Source organism: Amphiprion ocellaris, chromosome 24 (genome assembly GCF_022539595.1).
Source record: "Amphiprion ocellaris isolate individual 3 ecotype Okinawa chromosome 24, ASM2253959v1, whole genome shotgun sequence".
NCBI classification, from domain to species: Eukaryota; Metazoa; Chordata; class Actinopteri; family Pomacentridae; genus Amphiprion; species Amphiprion ocellaris.
In genome coordinates this window covers 14261038-14275848 of record NC_072789.1, presented here as the reverse complement: position 1 = coordinate 14275848, position 14811 = coordinate 14261038, and the positions used below count along the sequence as shown (strand labels likewise).

The following is a 14811-nucleotide window of genomic DNA, read 5'->3' as shown; positions in this document are numbered from 1 at the left end:
TGATGGGACAAATCATGGCTGAGTCACACCATCAAAGTCATTGCAGAATCAATCACATCATCTTAACATCCAACCTTTTAATGTGCACTGACCTTTGTTGCAGCCAAATTCACTATAAATTTGTAAAGAGGCCAGAATCAAAAGAACTGGGAAAGAAAAAAATACCCAAGGGTGACATCTGACTCACATCCGACATGAAATACTGAGAAGCTTTTTGCAGGTGCAGAGGTTGAGCCCTAATGAAGCACAGGTGCTGAATGCTGATTAGACTCAAACACATTGATGTTCATGGCGTCACTATTTTTATGTCAGATTATTGTCAGCTATAAAAATGATATGGCCTGGGGAAATGAAAAAGAGTGCAAGACATGCTGGGGATCAGTGATTAGCAGCAAAGCAGTGCGACAGTGAAGAGCAGTCTTCAGGTCCTGACTCCCTTCTTGTTCGGAGACAAGAACGAAGAAAAGGGAATGGTTGTGCTATCGCTGATTGGATTTGATTTTGGAGGAACACAATTACCAGCAGATCGAACCTTCCCGGTGCAGGTTTCTGTACCACCTGCGGGTGCAGCCAAAATGATAGCTGCTCACACAACTGAGACTGCAGGCAGACGTCTCAGCGAGACACTTGAAAACATGAGGGGCCAAATCGGCAATTGGTTCTGCATCACACGTCGGTAATGGGATGTCTAAACCTGAGTTCAGTTGACCTGAAAGCTTAGTGAAAGGTCCTTTTATTGTGACTTGAGCAGGACATATTTTCTCTTTTCCCCTGCTGGTAGGCATTTCTCTCCCTTTGCCTTGATGATTTTCACTTGCACAGATGGTAAAATATTTGATTAAATATTTAAAGTGTTAAGTCTTTCTCTGGTCATTGATTAAAGTCCTCTCTATGTATTAAAGTTACATATTTAGAAGTTTAATGCACAGAAATAATCCTGCTGTTTAACAACATTTTAATGCCTTCAATCATAAAGAAAAAAAAAACAAAAGCTGAAGTTCTTTGATTATTTATTTTCCAAAAACTGGAAAATAAAACTGGAATCAACACGTACAATGTGAATTTTAGCCATCGGACTTTTGGCTGCAGCTTATTCTCTAATAGCATAGTTGAAGTTCATTTTTGGCCAATTTTCCATGAGACATTTTGAATAAAAAAGTAATTTTGATGAAATATGATTTTAAGCTGAGATTTGCTTAATTTTCCCCAATGGAACACCACATCACTTATGAGTTGTTCAAGTCCGACATTCAGCAAGATCAAAATCTGATGACTCTTAAAGCATCTGGTTCTGGTAAATGGTGTAATTTCACTGATTTCTTGCATTTCTTTCTTCTGGCAAGTTGGAATATTGGAATAATTCAGTCTTCAGCCCCATCAGCCAGGACTGAAATCTTACGGGTAAAAAAAAAAAAAAAAGTTTATTATGTGTTTAAAAGAAAACGATGAGCCCACTTTTGGTAGTCAATGAGATTATTAAAGGAAACAAAGTAAAAAAATAAAATATTAAGGACTGGGACTGGAGCTTAATAGAAACAGGACAGAGAAACTGAGGCATGACGAAGCAGGCTGGCTGGTCATGCATCTGGAAATTTGTGTGTCATTAAAAAGAAACACTAAAAGAGCTTTTTAGAATCTGCTGGAAAATCATTGGCTGGACTGTTGAATGGTCCATTGAAATTATTCATGACAATTTTCCATCAATTTAAACAGTGTTTTCAATGTCTTCTATGACCAACAGAATCTAACTGTGGCAAAATCTTGTGTCTGCTGGAGGCATTAAAAAAAAAAACTAAAAATCTTATGTTTGGTTACTACCAAGTTTAGAGGAAGAAGTAATTGGAAAACTTACTTTGGATTGTTGCTGGTTCTGAACTAGTTATAATGTGGACAGCAGTAGAAAAACACACATTTTTTTGTTTGTTTTTTGTCTCAGACTATGCATCATTTTCGCTGTCATCACTACGAATAATTTGATCTCAGGCCAATGTGGGGAAGTGAGATGGCAGTTTCTTGCTTTCTATTTCAGGGTCTCTTCCCTCTGACTCTTGTGTCATGCTGGTTAGCAATGCTATCAGCCTGACAGCAACAGAAGGGAAGTTCATATTCCTGCTGTTGATATTTATTCGTACACTCACATAGTTTTGGCTATCCAGCAGCCGCATATCAAATTACATATAAACTGAAATGTTCCTTTTCCCTCACCGTGTAATCATTGCTCAAGGTAACAAGCTGCTCCACACTTGACGAGATGCTGTGCATGCTGATTTTTTGTACACGGGTTTTGGACCCGGGCCACACAAATCCCAGGAATCTCCCTAACTTCACTGATGCTGTACCTTGGCACAAGTTCTAATGTTGTTTTCCTGCAGCAATATCTTTCTCCATCATGTAGACAAAGGATGGAAATAGAGGAGGAGGGGGGAAAGTAGTGAGTAAGCAGGGCAGAAATGAAAAACGAGAAAAGTTTGTTTGGGAAGGGAATTTAAAGGGAAAAAAGACAAATGGAAGGACGGAGGAAACCTGTTTAGAGCGAACGGGAAGGGTGGGGCGAGAAGAAAGACAAAGAGAGTTGTATAGGAGAGAGAAATAGAGAGAGGCAAAACTGAAAGGAAGACAAGAAAAGACACATGGGAGAAAGAGAGACTCGGTGGAAGGGGAGGATAGAAAGAGAAGGGGGCGGGAGCCGCCGTTAGCAAGGCTGTCAGGTGCTGTCAGGATGATGAATGGGAGGCCGGCACGGGCTGTGAGGGCTCTGATGGGAGCCGCTGAGCTTTACATCACTCTCCTGAGTGTTTGTGAAAGGTTATTAAAGGCGCTTAAATCACTGGGCTCTGACACAGGCCCGCGACCAGCCACCAAACTTCCCCAACTAAAGCCAATGACAGCGTCTCCTGAGTCAAAAGCGGCAAAACCACAACAATAGGAAAGTGGCCGCGCAGGTATGAACATTCATAGCAAGGGGCGAGGAGGTGATGACACTCAGACAGATTGTCTTTTTCCGAAGCATAATGTAGGGTAAATGGGTTCAACTTTAGTCATCCATCATTAGGGTTGGTTCACAGCTTAGTAATAAGGTTACTGTCAAAATTAAAATCAGCTTTGACTTAGCAGGACAGTGATATTTCAACACAGAAATTTAGATGCCTATTTGTAGTTTATTTGTTTGCAAAATCTGAGCAAACATTTCTGATGATTTGAACAACATCTTAAACGCCTCTTTATCTTACATGTTGAACAGTTTGCTCAGGGAAGATTTCTACTGGAGACGGATTAAAATAGTGTTGCTTTACTCACTGATGTCTTCATTTACTTTAAGAAAATAGTAACATATCCCCATGGTGGGCTGCACAGTGGTGTAGTGGTTAGCACTTTCACCTTACAGCTAGAAGATCCCCGGTTCGCCTCCCGGCCTTCCCGGGATCTTTCTGCATGGAATTTGTGTGTTCTCCCTGTGCAAGCGCGGGTTTTCTCTGGGTACTCCCACAGTCCAAAAATATGCTGAGGTTAACTGATTATTTGAAATTGCCCAGAGGTGTGAATGCGAGTGCGATTGTCTGTCCCCGACCCCAACAACAATTAAGCAGTGTGCAGATAATGGATGGACGGATATCCCCATGGCATTTCAGTAGCTTGCATTATGTGGGTGAAAGTGGCATTTAGGAGAGGCAGTGAGGGGGTCCACTTCCCTTTGGCATACATTTAGCATAGTAACAGGTAAGTTCAAGCTACTGTAATTCCAACCATGTTATACACTTTTGTGTAGTTTAATTAACAAAGGACTAGGATCTGAAGAGCACGCAAACCATTTAGCTTCTTTTCTAAATGGTCTGAGTGCAACAATCAGATCCATCGATTTCAAAGGGAAGGACTTACATGCACAAATATGCACATGACGCTGGCCTGGCTGTAAAAATATAAAACAGAGCAGCTTGGGAGTGTGGCTTCATTCTCTGCTAATTACAACATTACTCCACTTTATTGAGCAGACATCTACACTACCGTTCAAAAGTTTGAGGCCACTTAGAAATGTCCTTATTTTTGAAATGAAAGCATTTTTTTCAATGAAGAGCACTTTGATAAAAAAGAGCAAATGCACTCGTATGATTCCAGGTTGCTTTAGGAGTTGAACTCTTGACCTCACAGTTTTGATGCAGTCCCTGTCAGTACTATAGACTATAGACTACCTCCCCCTCCCTCTCAGAAATGTAGCCTACCGCATCCAATTAACTGAGAGGCAGGTTTGAGAAGAAGACAAACACAGCTTTGCTCGATGTATTTTGTCTCTTGCATGTCAGCTAATGGAGCTGTGCTTGCAGCTTGGTTGCACAGCATCGCATCGAAACTTCCCATTCGATGCTCTTCCTCTCCGCTGGGACTCGGATCAAAATCAGAAATCTCTCTTTCAAGCAAGTCTCGCTCACAGTTCAAGTGCAATCACTGAACTTTGCTTTGTTAAATGGAGACTTAGCCCCATACAATCATGTAATACTTGACTGAAATTTTGCTTCAGGAAAAAGCGACCCTGGAGCTTAGAGGAATTCAGTATTGCTCGAGTGTTGCACTTGAGCAGTCATGTTTACCTGCTGAATCACCCTCTACTCACTACATTACCCGACTGCCAAACATCAAACCAAATTTGCCATGATAGCATGTAGGCATTTTTGCACATTCAGCGTGGCTCAAATAGCGGCGGCCTTCACAAAACAATACTTGAGTATTTAATCATGCAAACGGTAAGCACATTTCACCTTGAAATTCTGGATAATTATTCCAAATTGTGGGTGGAAACACATCATACATAATTTAGATCTTAAATTCCAAGATGAAATGAGAGGTCAACTCACAAAATAAATATAGTCTTTTTTACCCACCTCTCACACAATTGTTTTTACAGTGGTGTTGAGTCAGACTGTGTTTTTTTTTCTCAGAATATGGATTTTTATGTCAGGATTGGTGTTGGGGCAGAGGCAGTGTAAGAGAGGAGAGTTTGGCTGTCCCATAGAGCCGGTCCATGCAAGCTGGAGGCCATTTCATGGTCTCTGATCCTCATTTGTCATTCAGGAGCGTTAAATACTCGTAGGCAAATACCCGCTGACACAAGAGGACGAAGCAATCGAAAGCAATTAGGCGGCTTTTTCTATGAAAATCTGCAAACAATTGCAGCGGTGGAAAACTGTGGAGCTTAGTGAATTTGTCCAAGCCTCGGGAACTATTTCAAAGGTAAAGTTGACATTGCAACTCAACAGGAGTCACTCAGACCATCTGAAAAGTCCCTTTGCCAAAGTCTGAAACATATAGGAATGGCAACAATTCATGTCTCTGCAGGAAAAGAAAAATTATGCATCTTCTATCCTGTGAAGAGTTTTATTGAGGGCAAGCGCTATTTTTCTGCCTCTCTTGACAATCTCCTCATACACTGTAAAGCTGCATACATCTACATCTGGGAGCTGGCTTTTTATTACTTTAAAGTGCCTCCATTGGGCTGCATTAAATGAGGAAATTGATTTATTCTGGAACAATCAACACAGGGCATAGAGCATTATCTCCTTCAGGTGGTGTATTGAGGCATACCAATCAATGTCTTGTTATATACAAAAGATCCCCTACAAAACTTATTGTGACTCAAATTTTACATTTAGCAGCTTATCTTCCACAGAGTAAATACAGTATGTAAAGTAACAGACTAAGATTGTTTAACACCCAATAAAATGCTTGATAGGAATCAGCAGCACGCCTGTAAAGCAGCCCTTAATGAGCAAAACTGATTAGCTGTGAACAATGAGCTGTTTTAATACTCACACTGAGCCTTTCTCCTGCTTTGCCATCGAGGGATGACTCTTTGTGTAACAAGTTGTACTGGGAAATCCTCCTGCTGTCTTTCTCCAAGTGTGTGAACATATCGTGTTGGTAGTAGTCCATGATTGACAAGGATTTCTCCACACTTCTTCTCTTGAGGGTCTCTTCATTCTGCTCCACTGTAGGCAGAGGGATTTGTTTAAGCCAAAAAATATATAGAAAGAAATGAAACGGTGTGCTTTGACTTGGAGAAAGCTAATTTCGGAAACAATAATCCAAAGGACACATTCCTACCACTTCAGTAAATGCATGGTTGCAAGATAGAAATTCCTCTTTATTGACTGAGATTGACATTTAGGTTGCAAACATTATTTTGATGGGTTAAGTTGACATACTAATGTTGATTATTGCGTCAACTTAAAAATGTGTGTCATTTAAACTCAATTTTCCAAGTTAGTTCATTTAAAATTAAATTGTTTTTGAAGTATCTAATGAAATTGGCTTTGAAACAAAATTTTAAAGTCTCCTATCCAATCTTGGCATGCCTGTACATGCATTTAAAATTGAAAAATACCCCTGATTATAAGGTTATGCCTTGGGTTGAACATAATTTCATTAGAAGTTGTCATAACTAAAAAAGATTGACGCAAACAGTTGCATTTTTTTGAGCTTTAACTTTATTTATAGAGTATAGTTCCACTGTCTATAAAATGAACGACTAAGGGAGTTTCATATATCACTTCTTGCCTAAAATTATCAACCAGACCTGAGTGACTTTTCTTAGTTCTGTTGATCAGGGTCCTCTGCGGCGAGCCCAAAGTGCTTCCGGTTCCTTCGTGTTCAGTCTCGGTGTCGCTGCTGCTGCCTGAGTACGTGCACACTCGCAAAGCTCTTTCCTATTCACAGGCAAAGAGGCAGAGTCATTTTAAAAACCCAGACAAGAAGACAAGTCCTATTATCCAGCCTGTGGTGTGGAAAATAGAGAATGAAGAATGCCACAAGAAAACCATTAAAAATCTAAAATCTTGAGCTTTGTTCAAAATTCAATGGGACAGTGCTTCTCTGCCTTCTTGTTGTTAGCAGAATAATTTAAAAGAAAGAAAGAAAAAACTTGAAAGAATAACCTTACTTTTGCAAAGTAGAGCTACAGTTTTTCAGACTTTAGTTTTTTGGAAGTCAATGGAGATTTGTTGAAAGTCTTACAGAACCATTTTGCTCAGTTAGAAATGTAGTGAAGCATTTGAATATGGGATCCAAATACCTTAAATTGTGGAAACATGGGAGGGTTTATCTTTTTGCCTTGGTTTCTTTTAACTTTCTAAGTCCCACGAATATGTTAATTTTTCATGACTTACACCGGGCATATCGTGGTCCTTTGTTTTCATCTTCTCCTTGTCCTCAGTGGAACCTGAGATGTTGCTGTGTGGGGTACAAAGACTCAACCTCTTTGTAATGATTGCATCTAAAAGCCAAAAGACATAAAAAAGGAGAAGGGAGTCAGGACGTGTGCAGTAAATTACAGAAAGACCTTGTGATAGACCACATGACCGCCTTATGTAAAGTACAGATGGGTAACAAATTCAAGGAAAACATCCTTGACCCCTACAGTGAAGGATCTGGTGGCTCTGCTATATTGTGAAGGGCATATTGCTTGCAGGAATTGGGCCCATTTGTCCACTCAGAGGTAAAGATCATTGCAAATCATTTAAATGAAATGTTTCTATCCTGATGGAGTGACTGGATAGAGTGGCTGTTTCAGGATAACAGTGCCCCCATCCATATGCTGTGGCCTTTATAGTCACCAGATTTCAACCCAATTGAACACCGATAGAAGATTTTGTACCATGATATTAGGCAGCACTCTCCACTACCATCATCAACACGATAATAGGGGAAAATTGCTTGGAAGTATGGTGTTCCACCCCTTCAGTCCTAAAGACTAGAAGTGAGGATGTTCTGGTGTCACATGGTTAATTTTTCCTTCAGTTAGTCTGTATATAGGCAATGGGAAGTGAAAATTTTCTTTCAGTGTTTCCTTCATCCAGCAGACTAACGAAACACAGGATGCATCTCGCACGTCCATTCAACCAAAACCCATCTAGCCAGCTACACATCCATTTTTCTGCATGCATGAATGAAGTCGCACAATATCAGTTCTATCAGACATTAATGGTGTCCACCCTGTGATTGTTCTATGCGTGACTCCCAGCAGCCCACATATAACAGCTCTCAGCTGTCGCGCGACGGCGTCCTGCTTTATTATCATTCTACCTACTGCTGTCTCGGATGGGCGCCAGCTTAATTGTCTCCCATTCAGAAATCTCTCATTTGAAAGAGATTCAGCTGCATTACAATAACAGGCTTCTGTCTCCGTCTGCAAAATCTGCCTCCAGATTATTAAAGCACTTTCACCTTCCTCCCGTCACCTGTTAGGAAGCAAACAATGCGACAGACACTATTTCTTTTCAGACATGCTTTAGTTTTTTGATTTTGCATAATGATGATAGAAAGGACAGAGGGGTAAAACACATGATAAAGATGCAGAGCATACTTTTAGGCTCTCCTAATCAACTTGTTCCATGGGGGAGGCTCAACAGGAGCATTCACACTGACAGTTGTGACTCGAATTGCTGCCTCTGCAGTGCCACCGCAGCACTGAGGTGAAATAGATGCAGCCTAATGTCCTGTAAGCATAAATCTCCGGGTGTGATCACTCATCCCTATGTGTTATTGTAGCTTTAATCAGCCAACTCATTGCATCCTACCCACCACCATTCTGTTGTGCATCACGGCTGACGCCGAGGCAGAAGGTGCTTTATGATCTATGGCTGTGTTGACAATGCTTATCTAATTGCATTTGTTAGTTTTCCTCAGGGCCTGGGAGTGTACGGGTTTGTACAATCTCAGCTGAGTATCAGATGTCAGGCTTGATGCATTAGCCTCAGAATTAGCTGAACAAACAAGGTTCTTCTTTTAATCAGAGTTTAATAAACCAAACAACTTCCTCTTGTCTGCTTGTCTGGAGCACTTGGGCACCCAGGATTAAAATGTGTTAACATAAAGTACAGTGACAATCCATATTTCACTTACTGCCGAAAGGTAAACAAAGTGTCTAAGACTTTTAAGCCTTGGCTTTTTGCCGTATAGCATGGTAATAGTCATTTATTTTCTTCTTTGGCCTTGATCAACAATACCAATTAGAAACAAGAGCATGTTTTTTTCTACATCAATGCAGAGCCACAACTGGCTAGTAATGACGATCTTTAAAGTAGCTTAGAAGAAAGCTGACAGTACAAATCTTGATTGAATGTTAGGATATACTATCACTTCACAAAGCCAAGAATCCATTTTCTGAGACATAAACCCCTGGTGATCTCTGAAGAACATTTTACAACTATAACAGCCATCTCAGCAGCATGATGTGGCACTTTGGTTTAGTTTATGCAGCTGTATGGTTTGTGAATGTGATAATATGTGAATACATAAGCTTGGACTACTACAGCCATTGCAGAGGACTTGTTTTTTTATCGTGCATTGTCACTCTATACTCACTAGAGCTGCAATGATGAACTGAATAGTAAATGAATATTCAACTGTTAATTCAATCACCAACTTATTTAGATAAATGATTCATCTGTTTAAGTAATGTTTTTAATGACAAAAAGTCTAAATTCTCTGATTCTAGATTGCTCAACTTGAAAATTTTCTGTTTCCTGTACTCCACTGCCATAATAAGCAGAATATCTTTGGGTTGTGAACAAAACAAGACATTTGAGGAAGTCATATTTGGCTTTTGGAAGCGCTAATTGACATTTTTTCACAAATTTCTTCTTCTGATAATGGAAAACACATGTACTTAGTGGTTACTCAAATGTAAAAATATTCCATGATAGGCACAACCAAAGGTAACTAACCTTTTGCAGCAGTGGAAGCTTTATTTATCGCTGAGCTATTATGAAGTCTACATTGTCTACCATAGAATATATATAGATGATGGATATAGTGACTATGCTGTCACAAATTGTTTTGTTTATTTGTTGATCTGACTGAGAATTCGAGGCCCAATGTGGTAGCAATTTGTCGCAAGGTAGCACGACCCTAAAGCATCACCTGAGCATGGCAGCTATAGTTCAGGTGTTAGCTAGTCCATCCCCCAGCTTGTCTACTTGCTGAAGTATCCTTGGGCAAGACATTGAACCCAAAGTTGCTTTCAGTTGCAGGCAAGTACCCTGCAGGATGGCGTGGTGATGTAGTAAAGTGCTATGTACATGCAGACCATTTATTATTTTAGTCTTCTTTATCATCCATTTTATTGTAAATGGGATCCTAATTTTTAAAACAAACACCATGCAGGAGTGAAGGAGACACTAAAGTAGCAATTGAAACCACAAACTTATTGGGAAAATGTTTACTGAAGTAACAGATTAAATGAGAAGTAGGGTAATTTTCTCATAGACTTGTATACAATATGACTCTTTTTTTTTTTTTTTTTTGCAATCAGAAAGTTGCCCCCCACTGGCACTTAGTAAGAATGCAGGTCTAAGATGCAATGCCTTCACTTTTGCAGACCTGGAGACTACATTCATTCTTTATACATAGTCGATGTTCTCTAGTACTTGCAGCCATGCTAATATCATCACTCCAGCATGCATGCAAAAACAATGCAATCATGCCGATGTTTAGCAGTTCACATGTTCACCGTCTTGGAACTAGGGTGCTGGTATGCCAACTACCCTCCTTCGCATTAAACACAAAGTTTAGCAGGTAGCACGTCTCTTGGGGGAAGTTTTTAGTATGAAAAAGTTGTTGACTTACCTGAGGATGCTAATTTGGGCAGGCGGCTCTGGGTGTCCTGGGTGTTGCTGGTGCAGGTCACAGCGGGGTCGGACAGGGAGTGACCCATGCCGGTAGGGGCATGCAGGCGGGTTTTTGGAGGGGAAGGCACTTTCACTTCAGGTTGTGAGGGGTCAGGGTAAGAAGAGGAAGACTCCCGCTCGAGCTCAGAGGAGCCGGCGGTCACCCCATCGGGGCTGGATTCAGATTTAGGGATGTGGCGACCGCTGGCCCGGGTGACAGAATCAGGGAGAGGGAAGGTGCCGATGCCACTGTCCAGGGTTCTCATCTGACAGCCGGAGCCTAGATTGACAGGGAGAGGATTGTGACGTCTGGGAGAAGCAGGACACAACAACAAAGGAAAAGAAAGGAGGATTCGGATTTACATGCAGCGGAAGGGGTTGTGAGTAAACAGGGAATCTGTAGCAGGTCCAATAACAAGTAGGACAGGAGAGAAAATAAAGCATATAATAAAGTTTTGAGTCAGTAACATGCAACCTAAATCTTCCAATCAGACACTCTTGTAGTTATTACAGTAGGTACAGATGAACAATTCTAATATAGTATACAATGCATAAGAAAGCACCTGCTGCCAGCAATTCTGAACTAAATACGCAATTGAGCTGAATGTTCCTCGGATGCATCAGAGTGCATGCTGGGTTGTAATCAGGAGGAATGACAGCGAGTAGGAACAGATGGATGCTGTTTAGAAACCACAGTTTGCAGAGCCTTGACTCAGGCTGGAACAGATGGATGGCCATTCAGCACAGCTCAGGTCCTTGTAACTGTGAACGCTAATGGCCAACAGTCACATCGGCTATGCTAATTATTTGTGGTTCGCAACTTTTTGCCGAGCTAGAATTTGTAAAAAGTAAAAAACAAAAAGGCTCAGAATGTATTGTCTTTCTTCAATTTTTTTCTGTACAGCTGTGGGCAGGCTAAAACTTGATTCCATTAAAATTACAGCACATGTTCAACTGTTGGCCTTGGAGATGATGAATCCTCTGTAGCCATCAGCTCTGTCTCTCAAAATACTAGTCAGTAAAAACTCTCAAAGCACAATAGCACTGTGTTTTTTTTCCTCCTCTATTTTGCAGGCATGGGTCGATATTGACAGGCTCTGTGTCTCAACTGTATAGCCTATAGCTTTGTCTACATACTGCTGTGCGTCACAGTTAAGTTTAAAAACTGCTGGCAAGTAGAAGAAGGGGCAAATTGTCAAAAATCAGCTAAAAACATCCACTCTTGGGTCTAAAACTACAGATCCATTTTGTCTTTCTGAATTACTAACAACTGCATTCTTCTCTTCTTGTCAAAGCATTGTCAATAAATGCACAAATTAGGGGATTTAAGGAAGTAATTTTTCTGTGTTTCAGGGAATTCAAGTGTCCTTGAAGGGGGAAAACACTGTTTATGTATGCTTTTAGTTTTCACTTGACTTATTTCTGACATTCAACAACATACCGCACATACGAAACCTGTGAAAATGAATCTTCAGTATTTGGATGTACGAATACACCATGTTCTGTGCACAGATGGCCTGTTATTTGTACATACCTCTGCTGTGAGGCACTTCAAGACAGTTACATGTACTGGAATGAAAAGTCAAACCCTGATCTAATAGCATGCTGTAATGGACAAGCACACAAATAATGCACACATGAATGTTTACTTGTGTGTGTGAAAAAGAGAATGGCAGAGAGAGCCATACATTACACAGCTGTATAATTGAATGCCAAGCCTGACAGTTCAAAATGCCTTCTATAGCCAAACTATAACAAGGTCCCCAGTAATTCTACCCACAGGCAACAACAACAACTGAACATGATCTAGTTTTTCATGAGCCCCCTATCACTTCTGTATACAACCTGCAGGGTTTGAGGAGAGAAAGCTGGTTTGTTGGTACCTCCACTATGTGAAATTGGTTTTATGCAATGAAGAGGTGTCAGAGGGAAAAGAAAGAGCCATCACGAACTACAATAACCTAATCTAGGAGATGTTTCTGTGCCAACAATCAGACGAAAATGGCACGGCAATTGACACAAATTACAAAGTCCACAATAGGGTTATTAGAGCAAAGATCAGACAGTACAATCTACTACATAATGTTGAAATAATGATTTTTCCAGCTAAAGAATGGAGTTTTTTAATGTATCATTTCAGCTATTTTGAAGCCAGTGTGGCTTTTGGAAAAGCTAACTTTTTGACTTTTTCGTGGTCAGAAGTGACAGACAACATTTATAAAGCATTCAGTTCAGTTTTCAGACATCATTATTCCTATAGATAAGAATGTACATGTGAAAGGATGAGAAAATAGCAGAAAAGCACCCGCTGTTGCCTGCTTTCAGCACCATGGAGAGTTCCAAGGTCTGGTTTTCTGTTTCATGTTGCAGCAGTCGACATCAAGTAAGTTAGCTTTATTTCTGATCTTAGAGTTACTGCATTGCCACATTAGTGTGGGGATGGCAAAACAGCTTGCACACTGGTATCTTTACTAAAGTGAATCAGAGATTAATCCCCCACATGCATGAATCATACATCAATAAAAGCTTAATTATATGCATGACACATGATGATGCAGATCCAGAAAAATGCATGGCAAAAATAAAACAAACAAAAACAACCCGACAAACTTTTTCAGGGGGGCTCATGCCTTATTTAAAGGAGCCAAGCCCCTAATGACTCCTCTGTAGCACCCCCTCTAAAAAAAACAAACAAACAAACAAAAAAAAAACAGAGTATAGGCTAAAAAGCAAGAAACATCAGCACCAGGTGAAGTAATCTTTGAATTACAGGTATTGATCAACAGTGCCATCAAACCCCTGCAGATGTATTAGGGTCATTTTGTGCTCTCGGTAAGTGAAAATGTTATTTATTGTCCCTCTACGAGCAAAAATGTGCCTTAAGGGAAGTTCTTCTAATATACAATAACTGACCAGTGTAGAGTGAACTTTAGAGCCCACATTCATAACATGAGCATGGATTTCGCACAAGCTGCTTGCATCATAAACTGCCTGGATGTAAACTATTTATATGATAGATGTGTTTACCTGGCATTAAGCCTGTGAATGCTGCACTTTCAAAAGACGTGACATTATAGCAGTGCTGAGGAGCAATGAGCAGCCACAGTCGGAACCTTTATGAAATATTTAATTCATAGTGTCTGGAAGTGCTTAGCTGGCAGGATATAAAGAAGGCAGCCTGTTCATCAGACTACAGAAACAATTAACCATTTTATTTTTGGCGCCACAGCTCTAGTGAACTCTGATGAGTTCTTTTACGCATTCAAGTTGCCCAAGCCAAAAGTATCTTGTGAAATGATTTGATTAGCTATTTTAAAGCCAAATCGTCACTTAAGAGCCAATCTCTGACTGATTACTTCCATCAACACTCAGGCTTAACAAACACAATTAGTTTGGAGAAATACAGCATGTGTATATTTTGGATATAAAGTGTTTCTACAATGATGCAAGTCCAAAGTACAAAAATCAACATTTACATGCAGCTAGATATAATAACCCCAACAATATCAAGCTGAATTACCTCGAACAAGGAAAAAAAACTACTTTGTCTGCTTTTAAACCTGCAATAGCTGTGTTGTTTTGGCCACTTGTAAACAATCTGCCAACACAACATGGAAATATTGTTACCTTTTGGAGGAATGTAGCAAACTTGAGAGCCTGTTTTCAAGTAGAAGCATTCAATAATTGAATTTTGTTTCAGTTTAGCTAAGTTTTGGTCTCCACCGTTTCCTGAGGGAAACATCTAGCTCTTTTGCAGCTCCACTTCTGTTTGTCTGCTATTTGTTGCTGGGCATTTTTTTTTTTTTTTTTTTTTTTTTTTAAATACCACTGTAGTGAAATATCACACAAAACATACTGTGAAAAATAAAAAAAATATGTTCCCTGCAGTGCAACTGTGAATCCATTAGTTACTCAGCTGTGACTAGAAACTATGGCAAAAATTCAAGGAATGCTCTGATGAACTGCAGGCTGTGTTTACACAGAGCACATAGGAGACGGGCACGAAAACAAATTAAAAATGTAAGTAGTAAAATATTTATAGTTTACAGTCTCCTTTTTTCAAGATTTGTTAACACCTCTGGGCAAATGTTGCACTGGCTGATTCCAGGTTTGTTCAGTTTTTGTAAAACAAGCAATCAAAGAAATGAATTTGTTT

At 40.0% G+C, this 14811-nt stretch overlaps 1 protein-coding gene across 1 annotated transcript in view; it reads right to left on the bottom strand.

The window, feature by feature from the left end:
• The window catches only part of LOC111581816 (nck-associated protein 5-like), a 155340-nt gene that overhangs the window by 4624 nt on the left and 135905 nt on the right, over positions 1-14811 (bottom strand). The window contains 4 exon segments of the mRNA XM_035957365.2: positions 5803-5978; positions 6566-6695; positions 7155-7261; positions 10615-10935. Of these exon segments, the coding sequence (XP_035813258.2) occupies positions 5803-5978; positions 6566-6695; positions 7155-7261; positions 10615-10935 (734 nt within the window).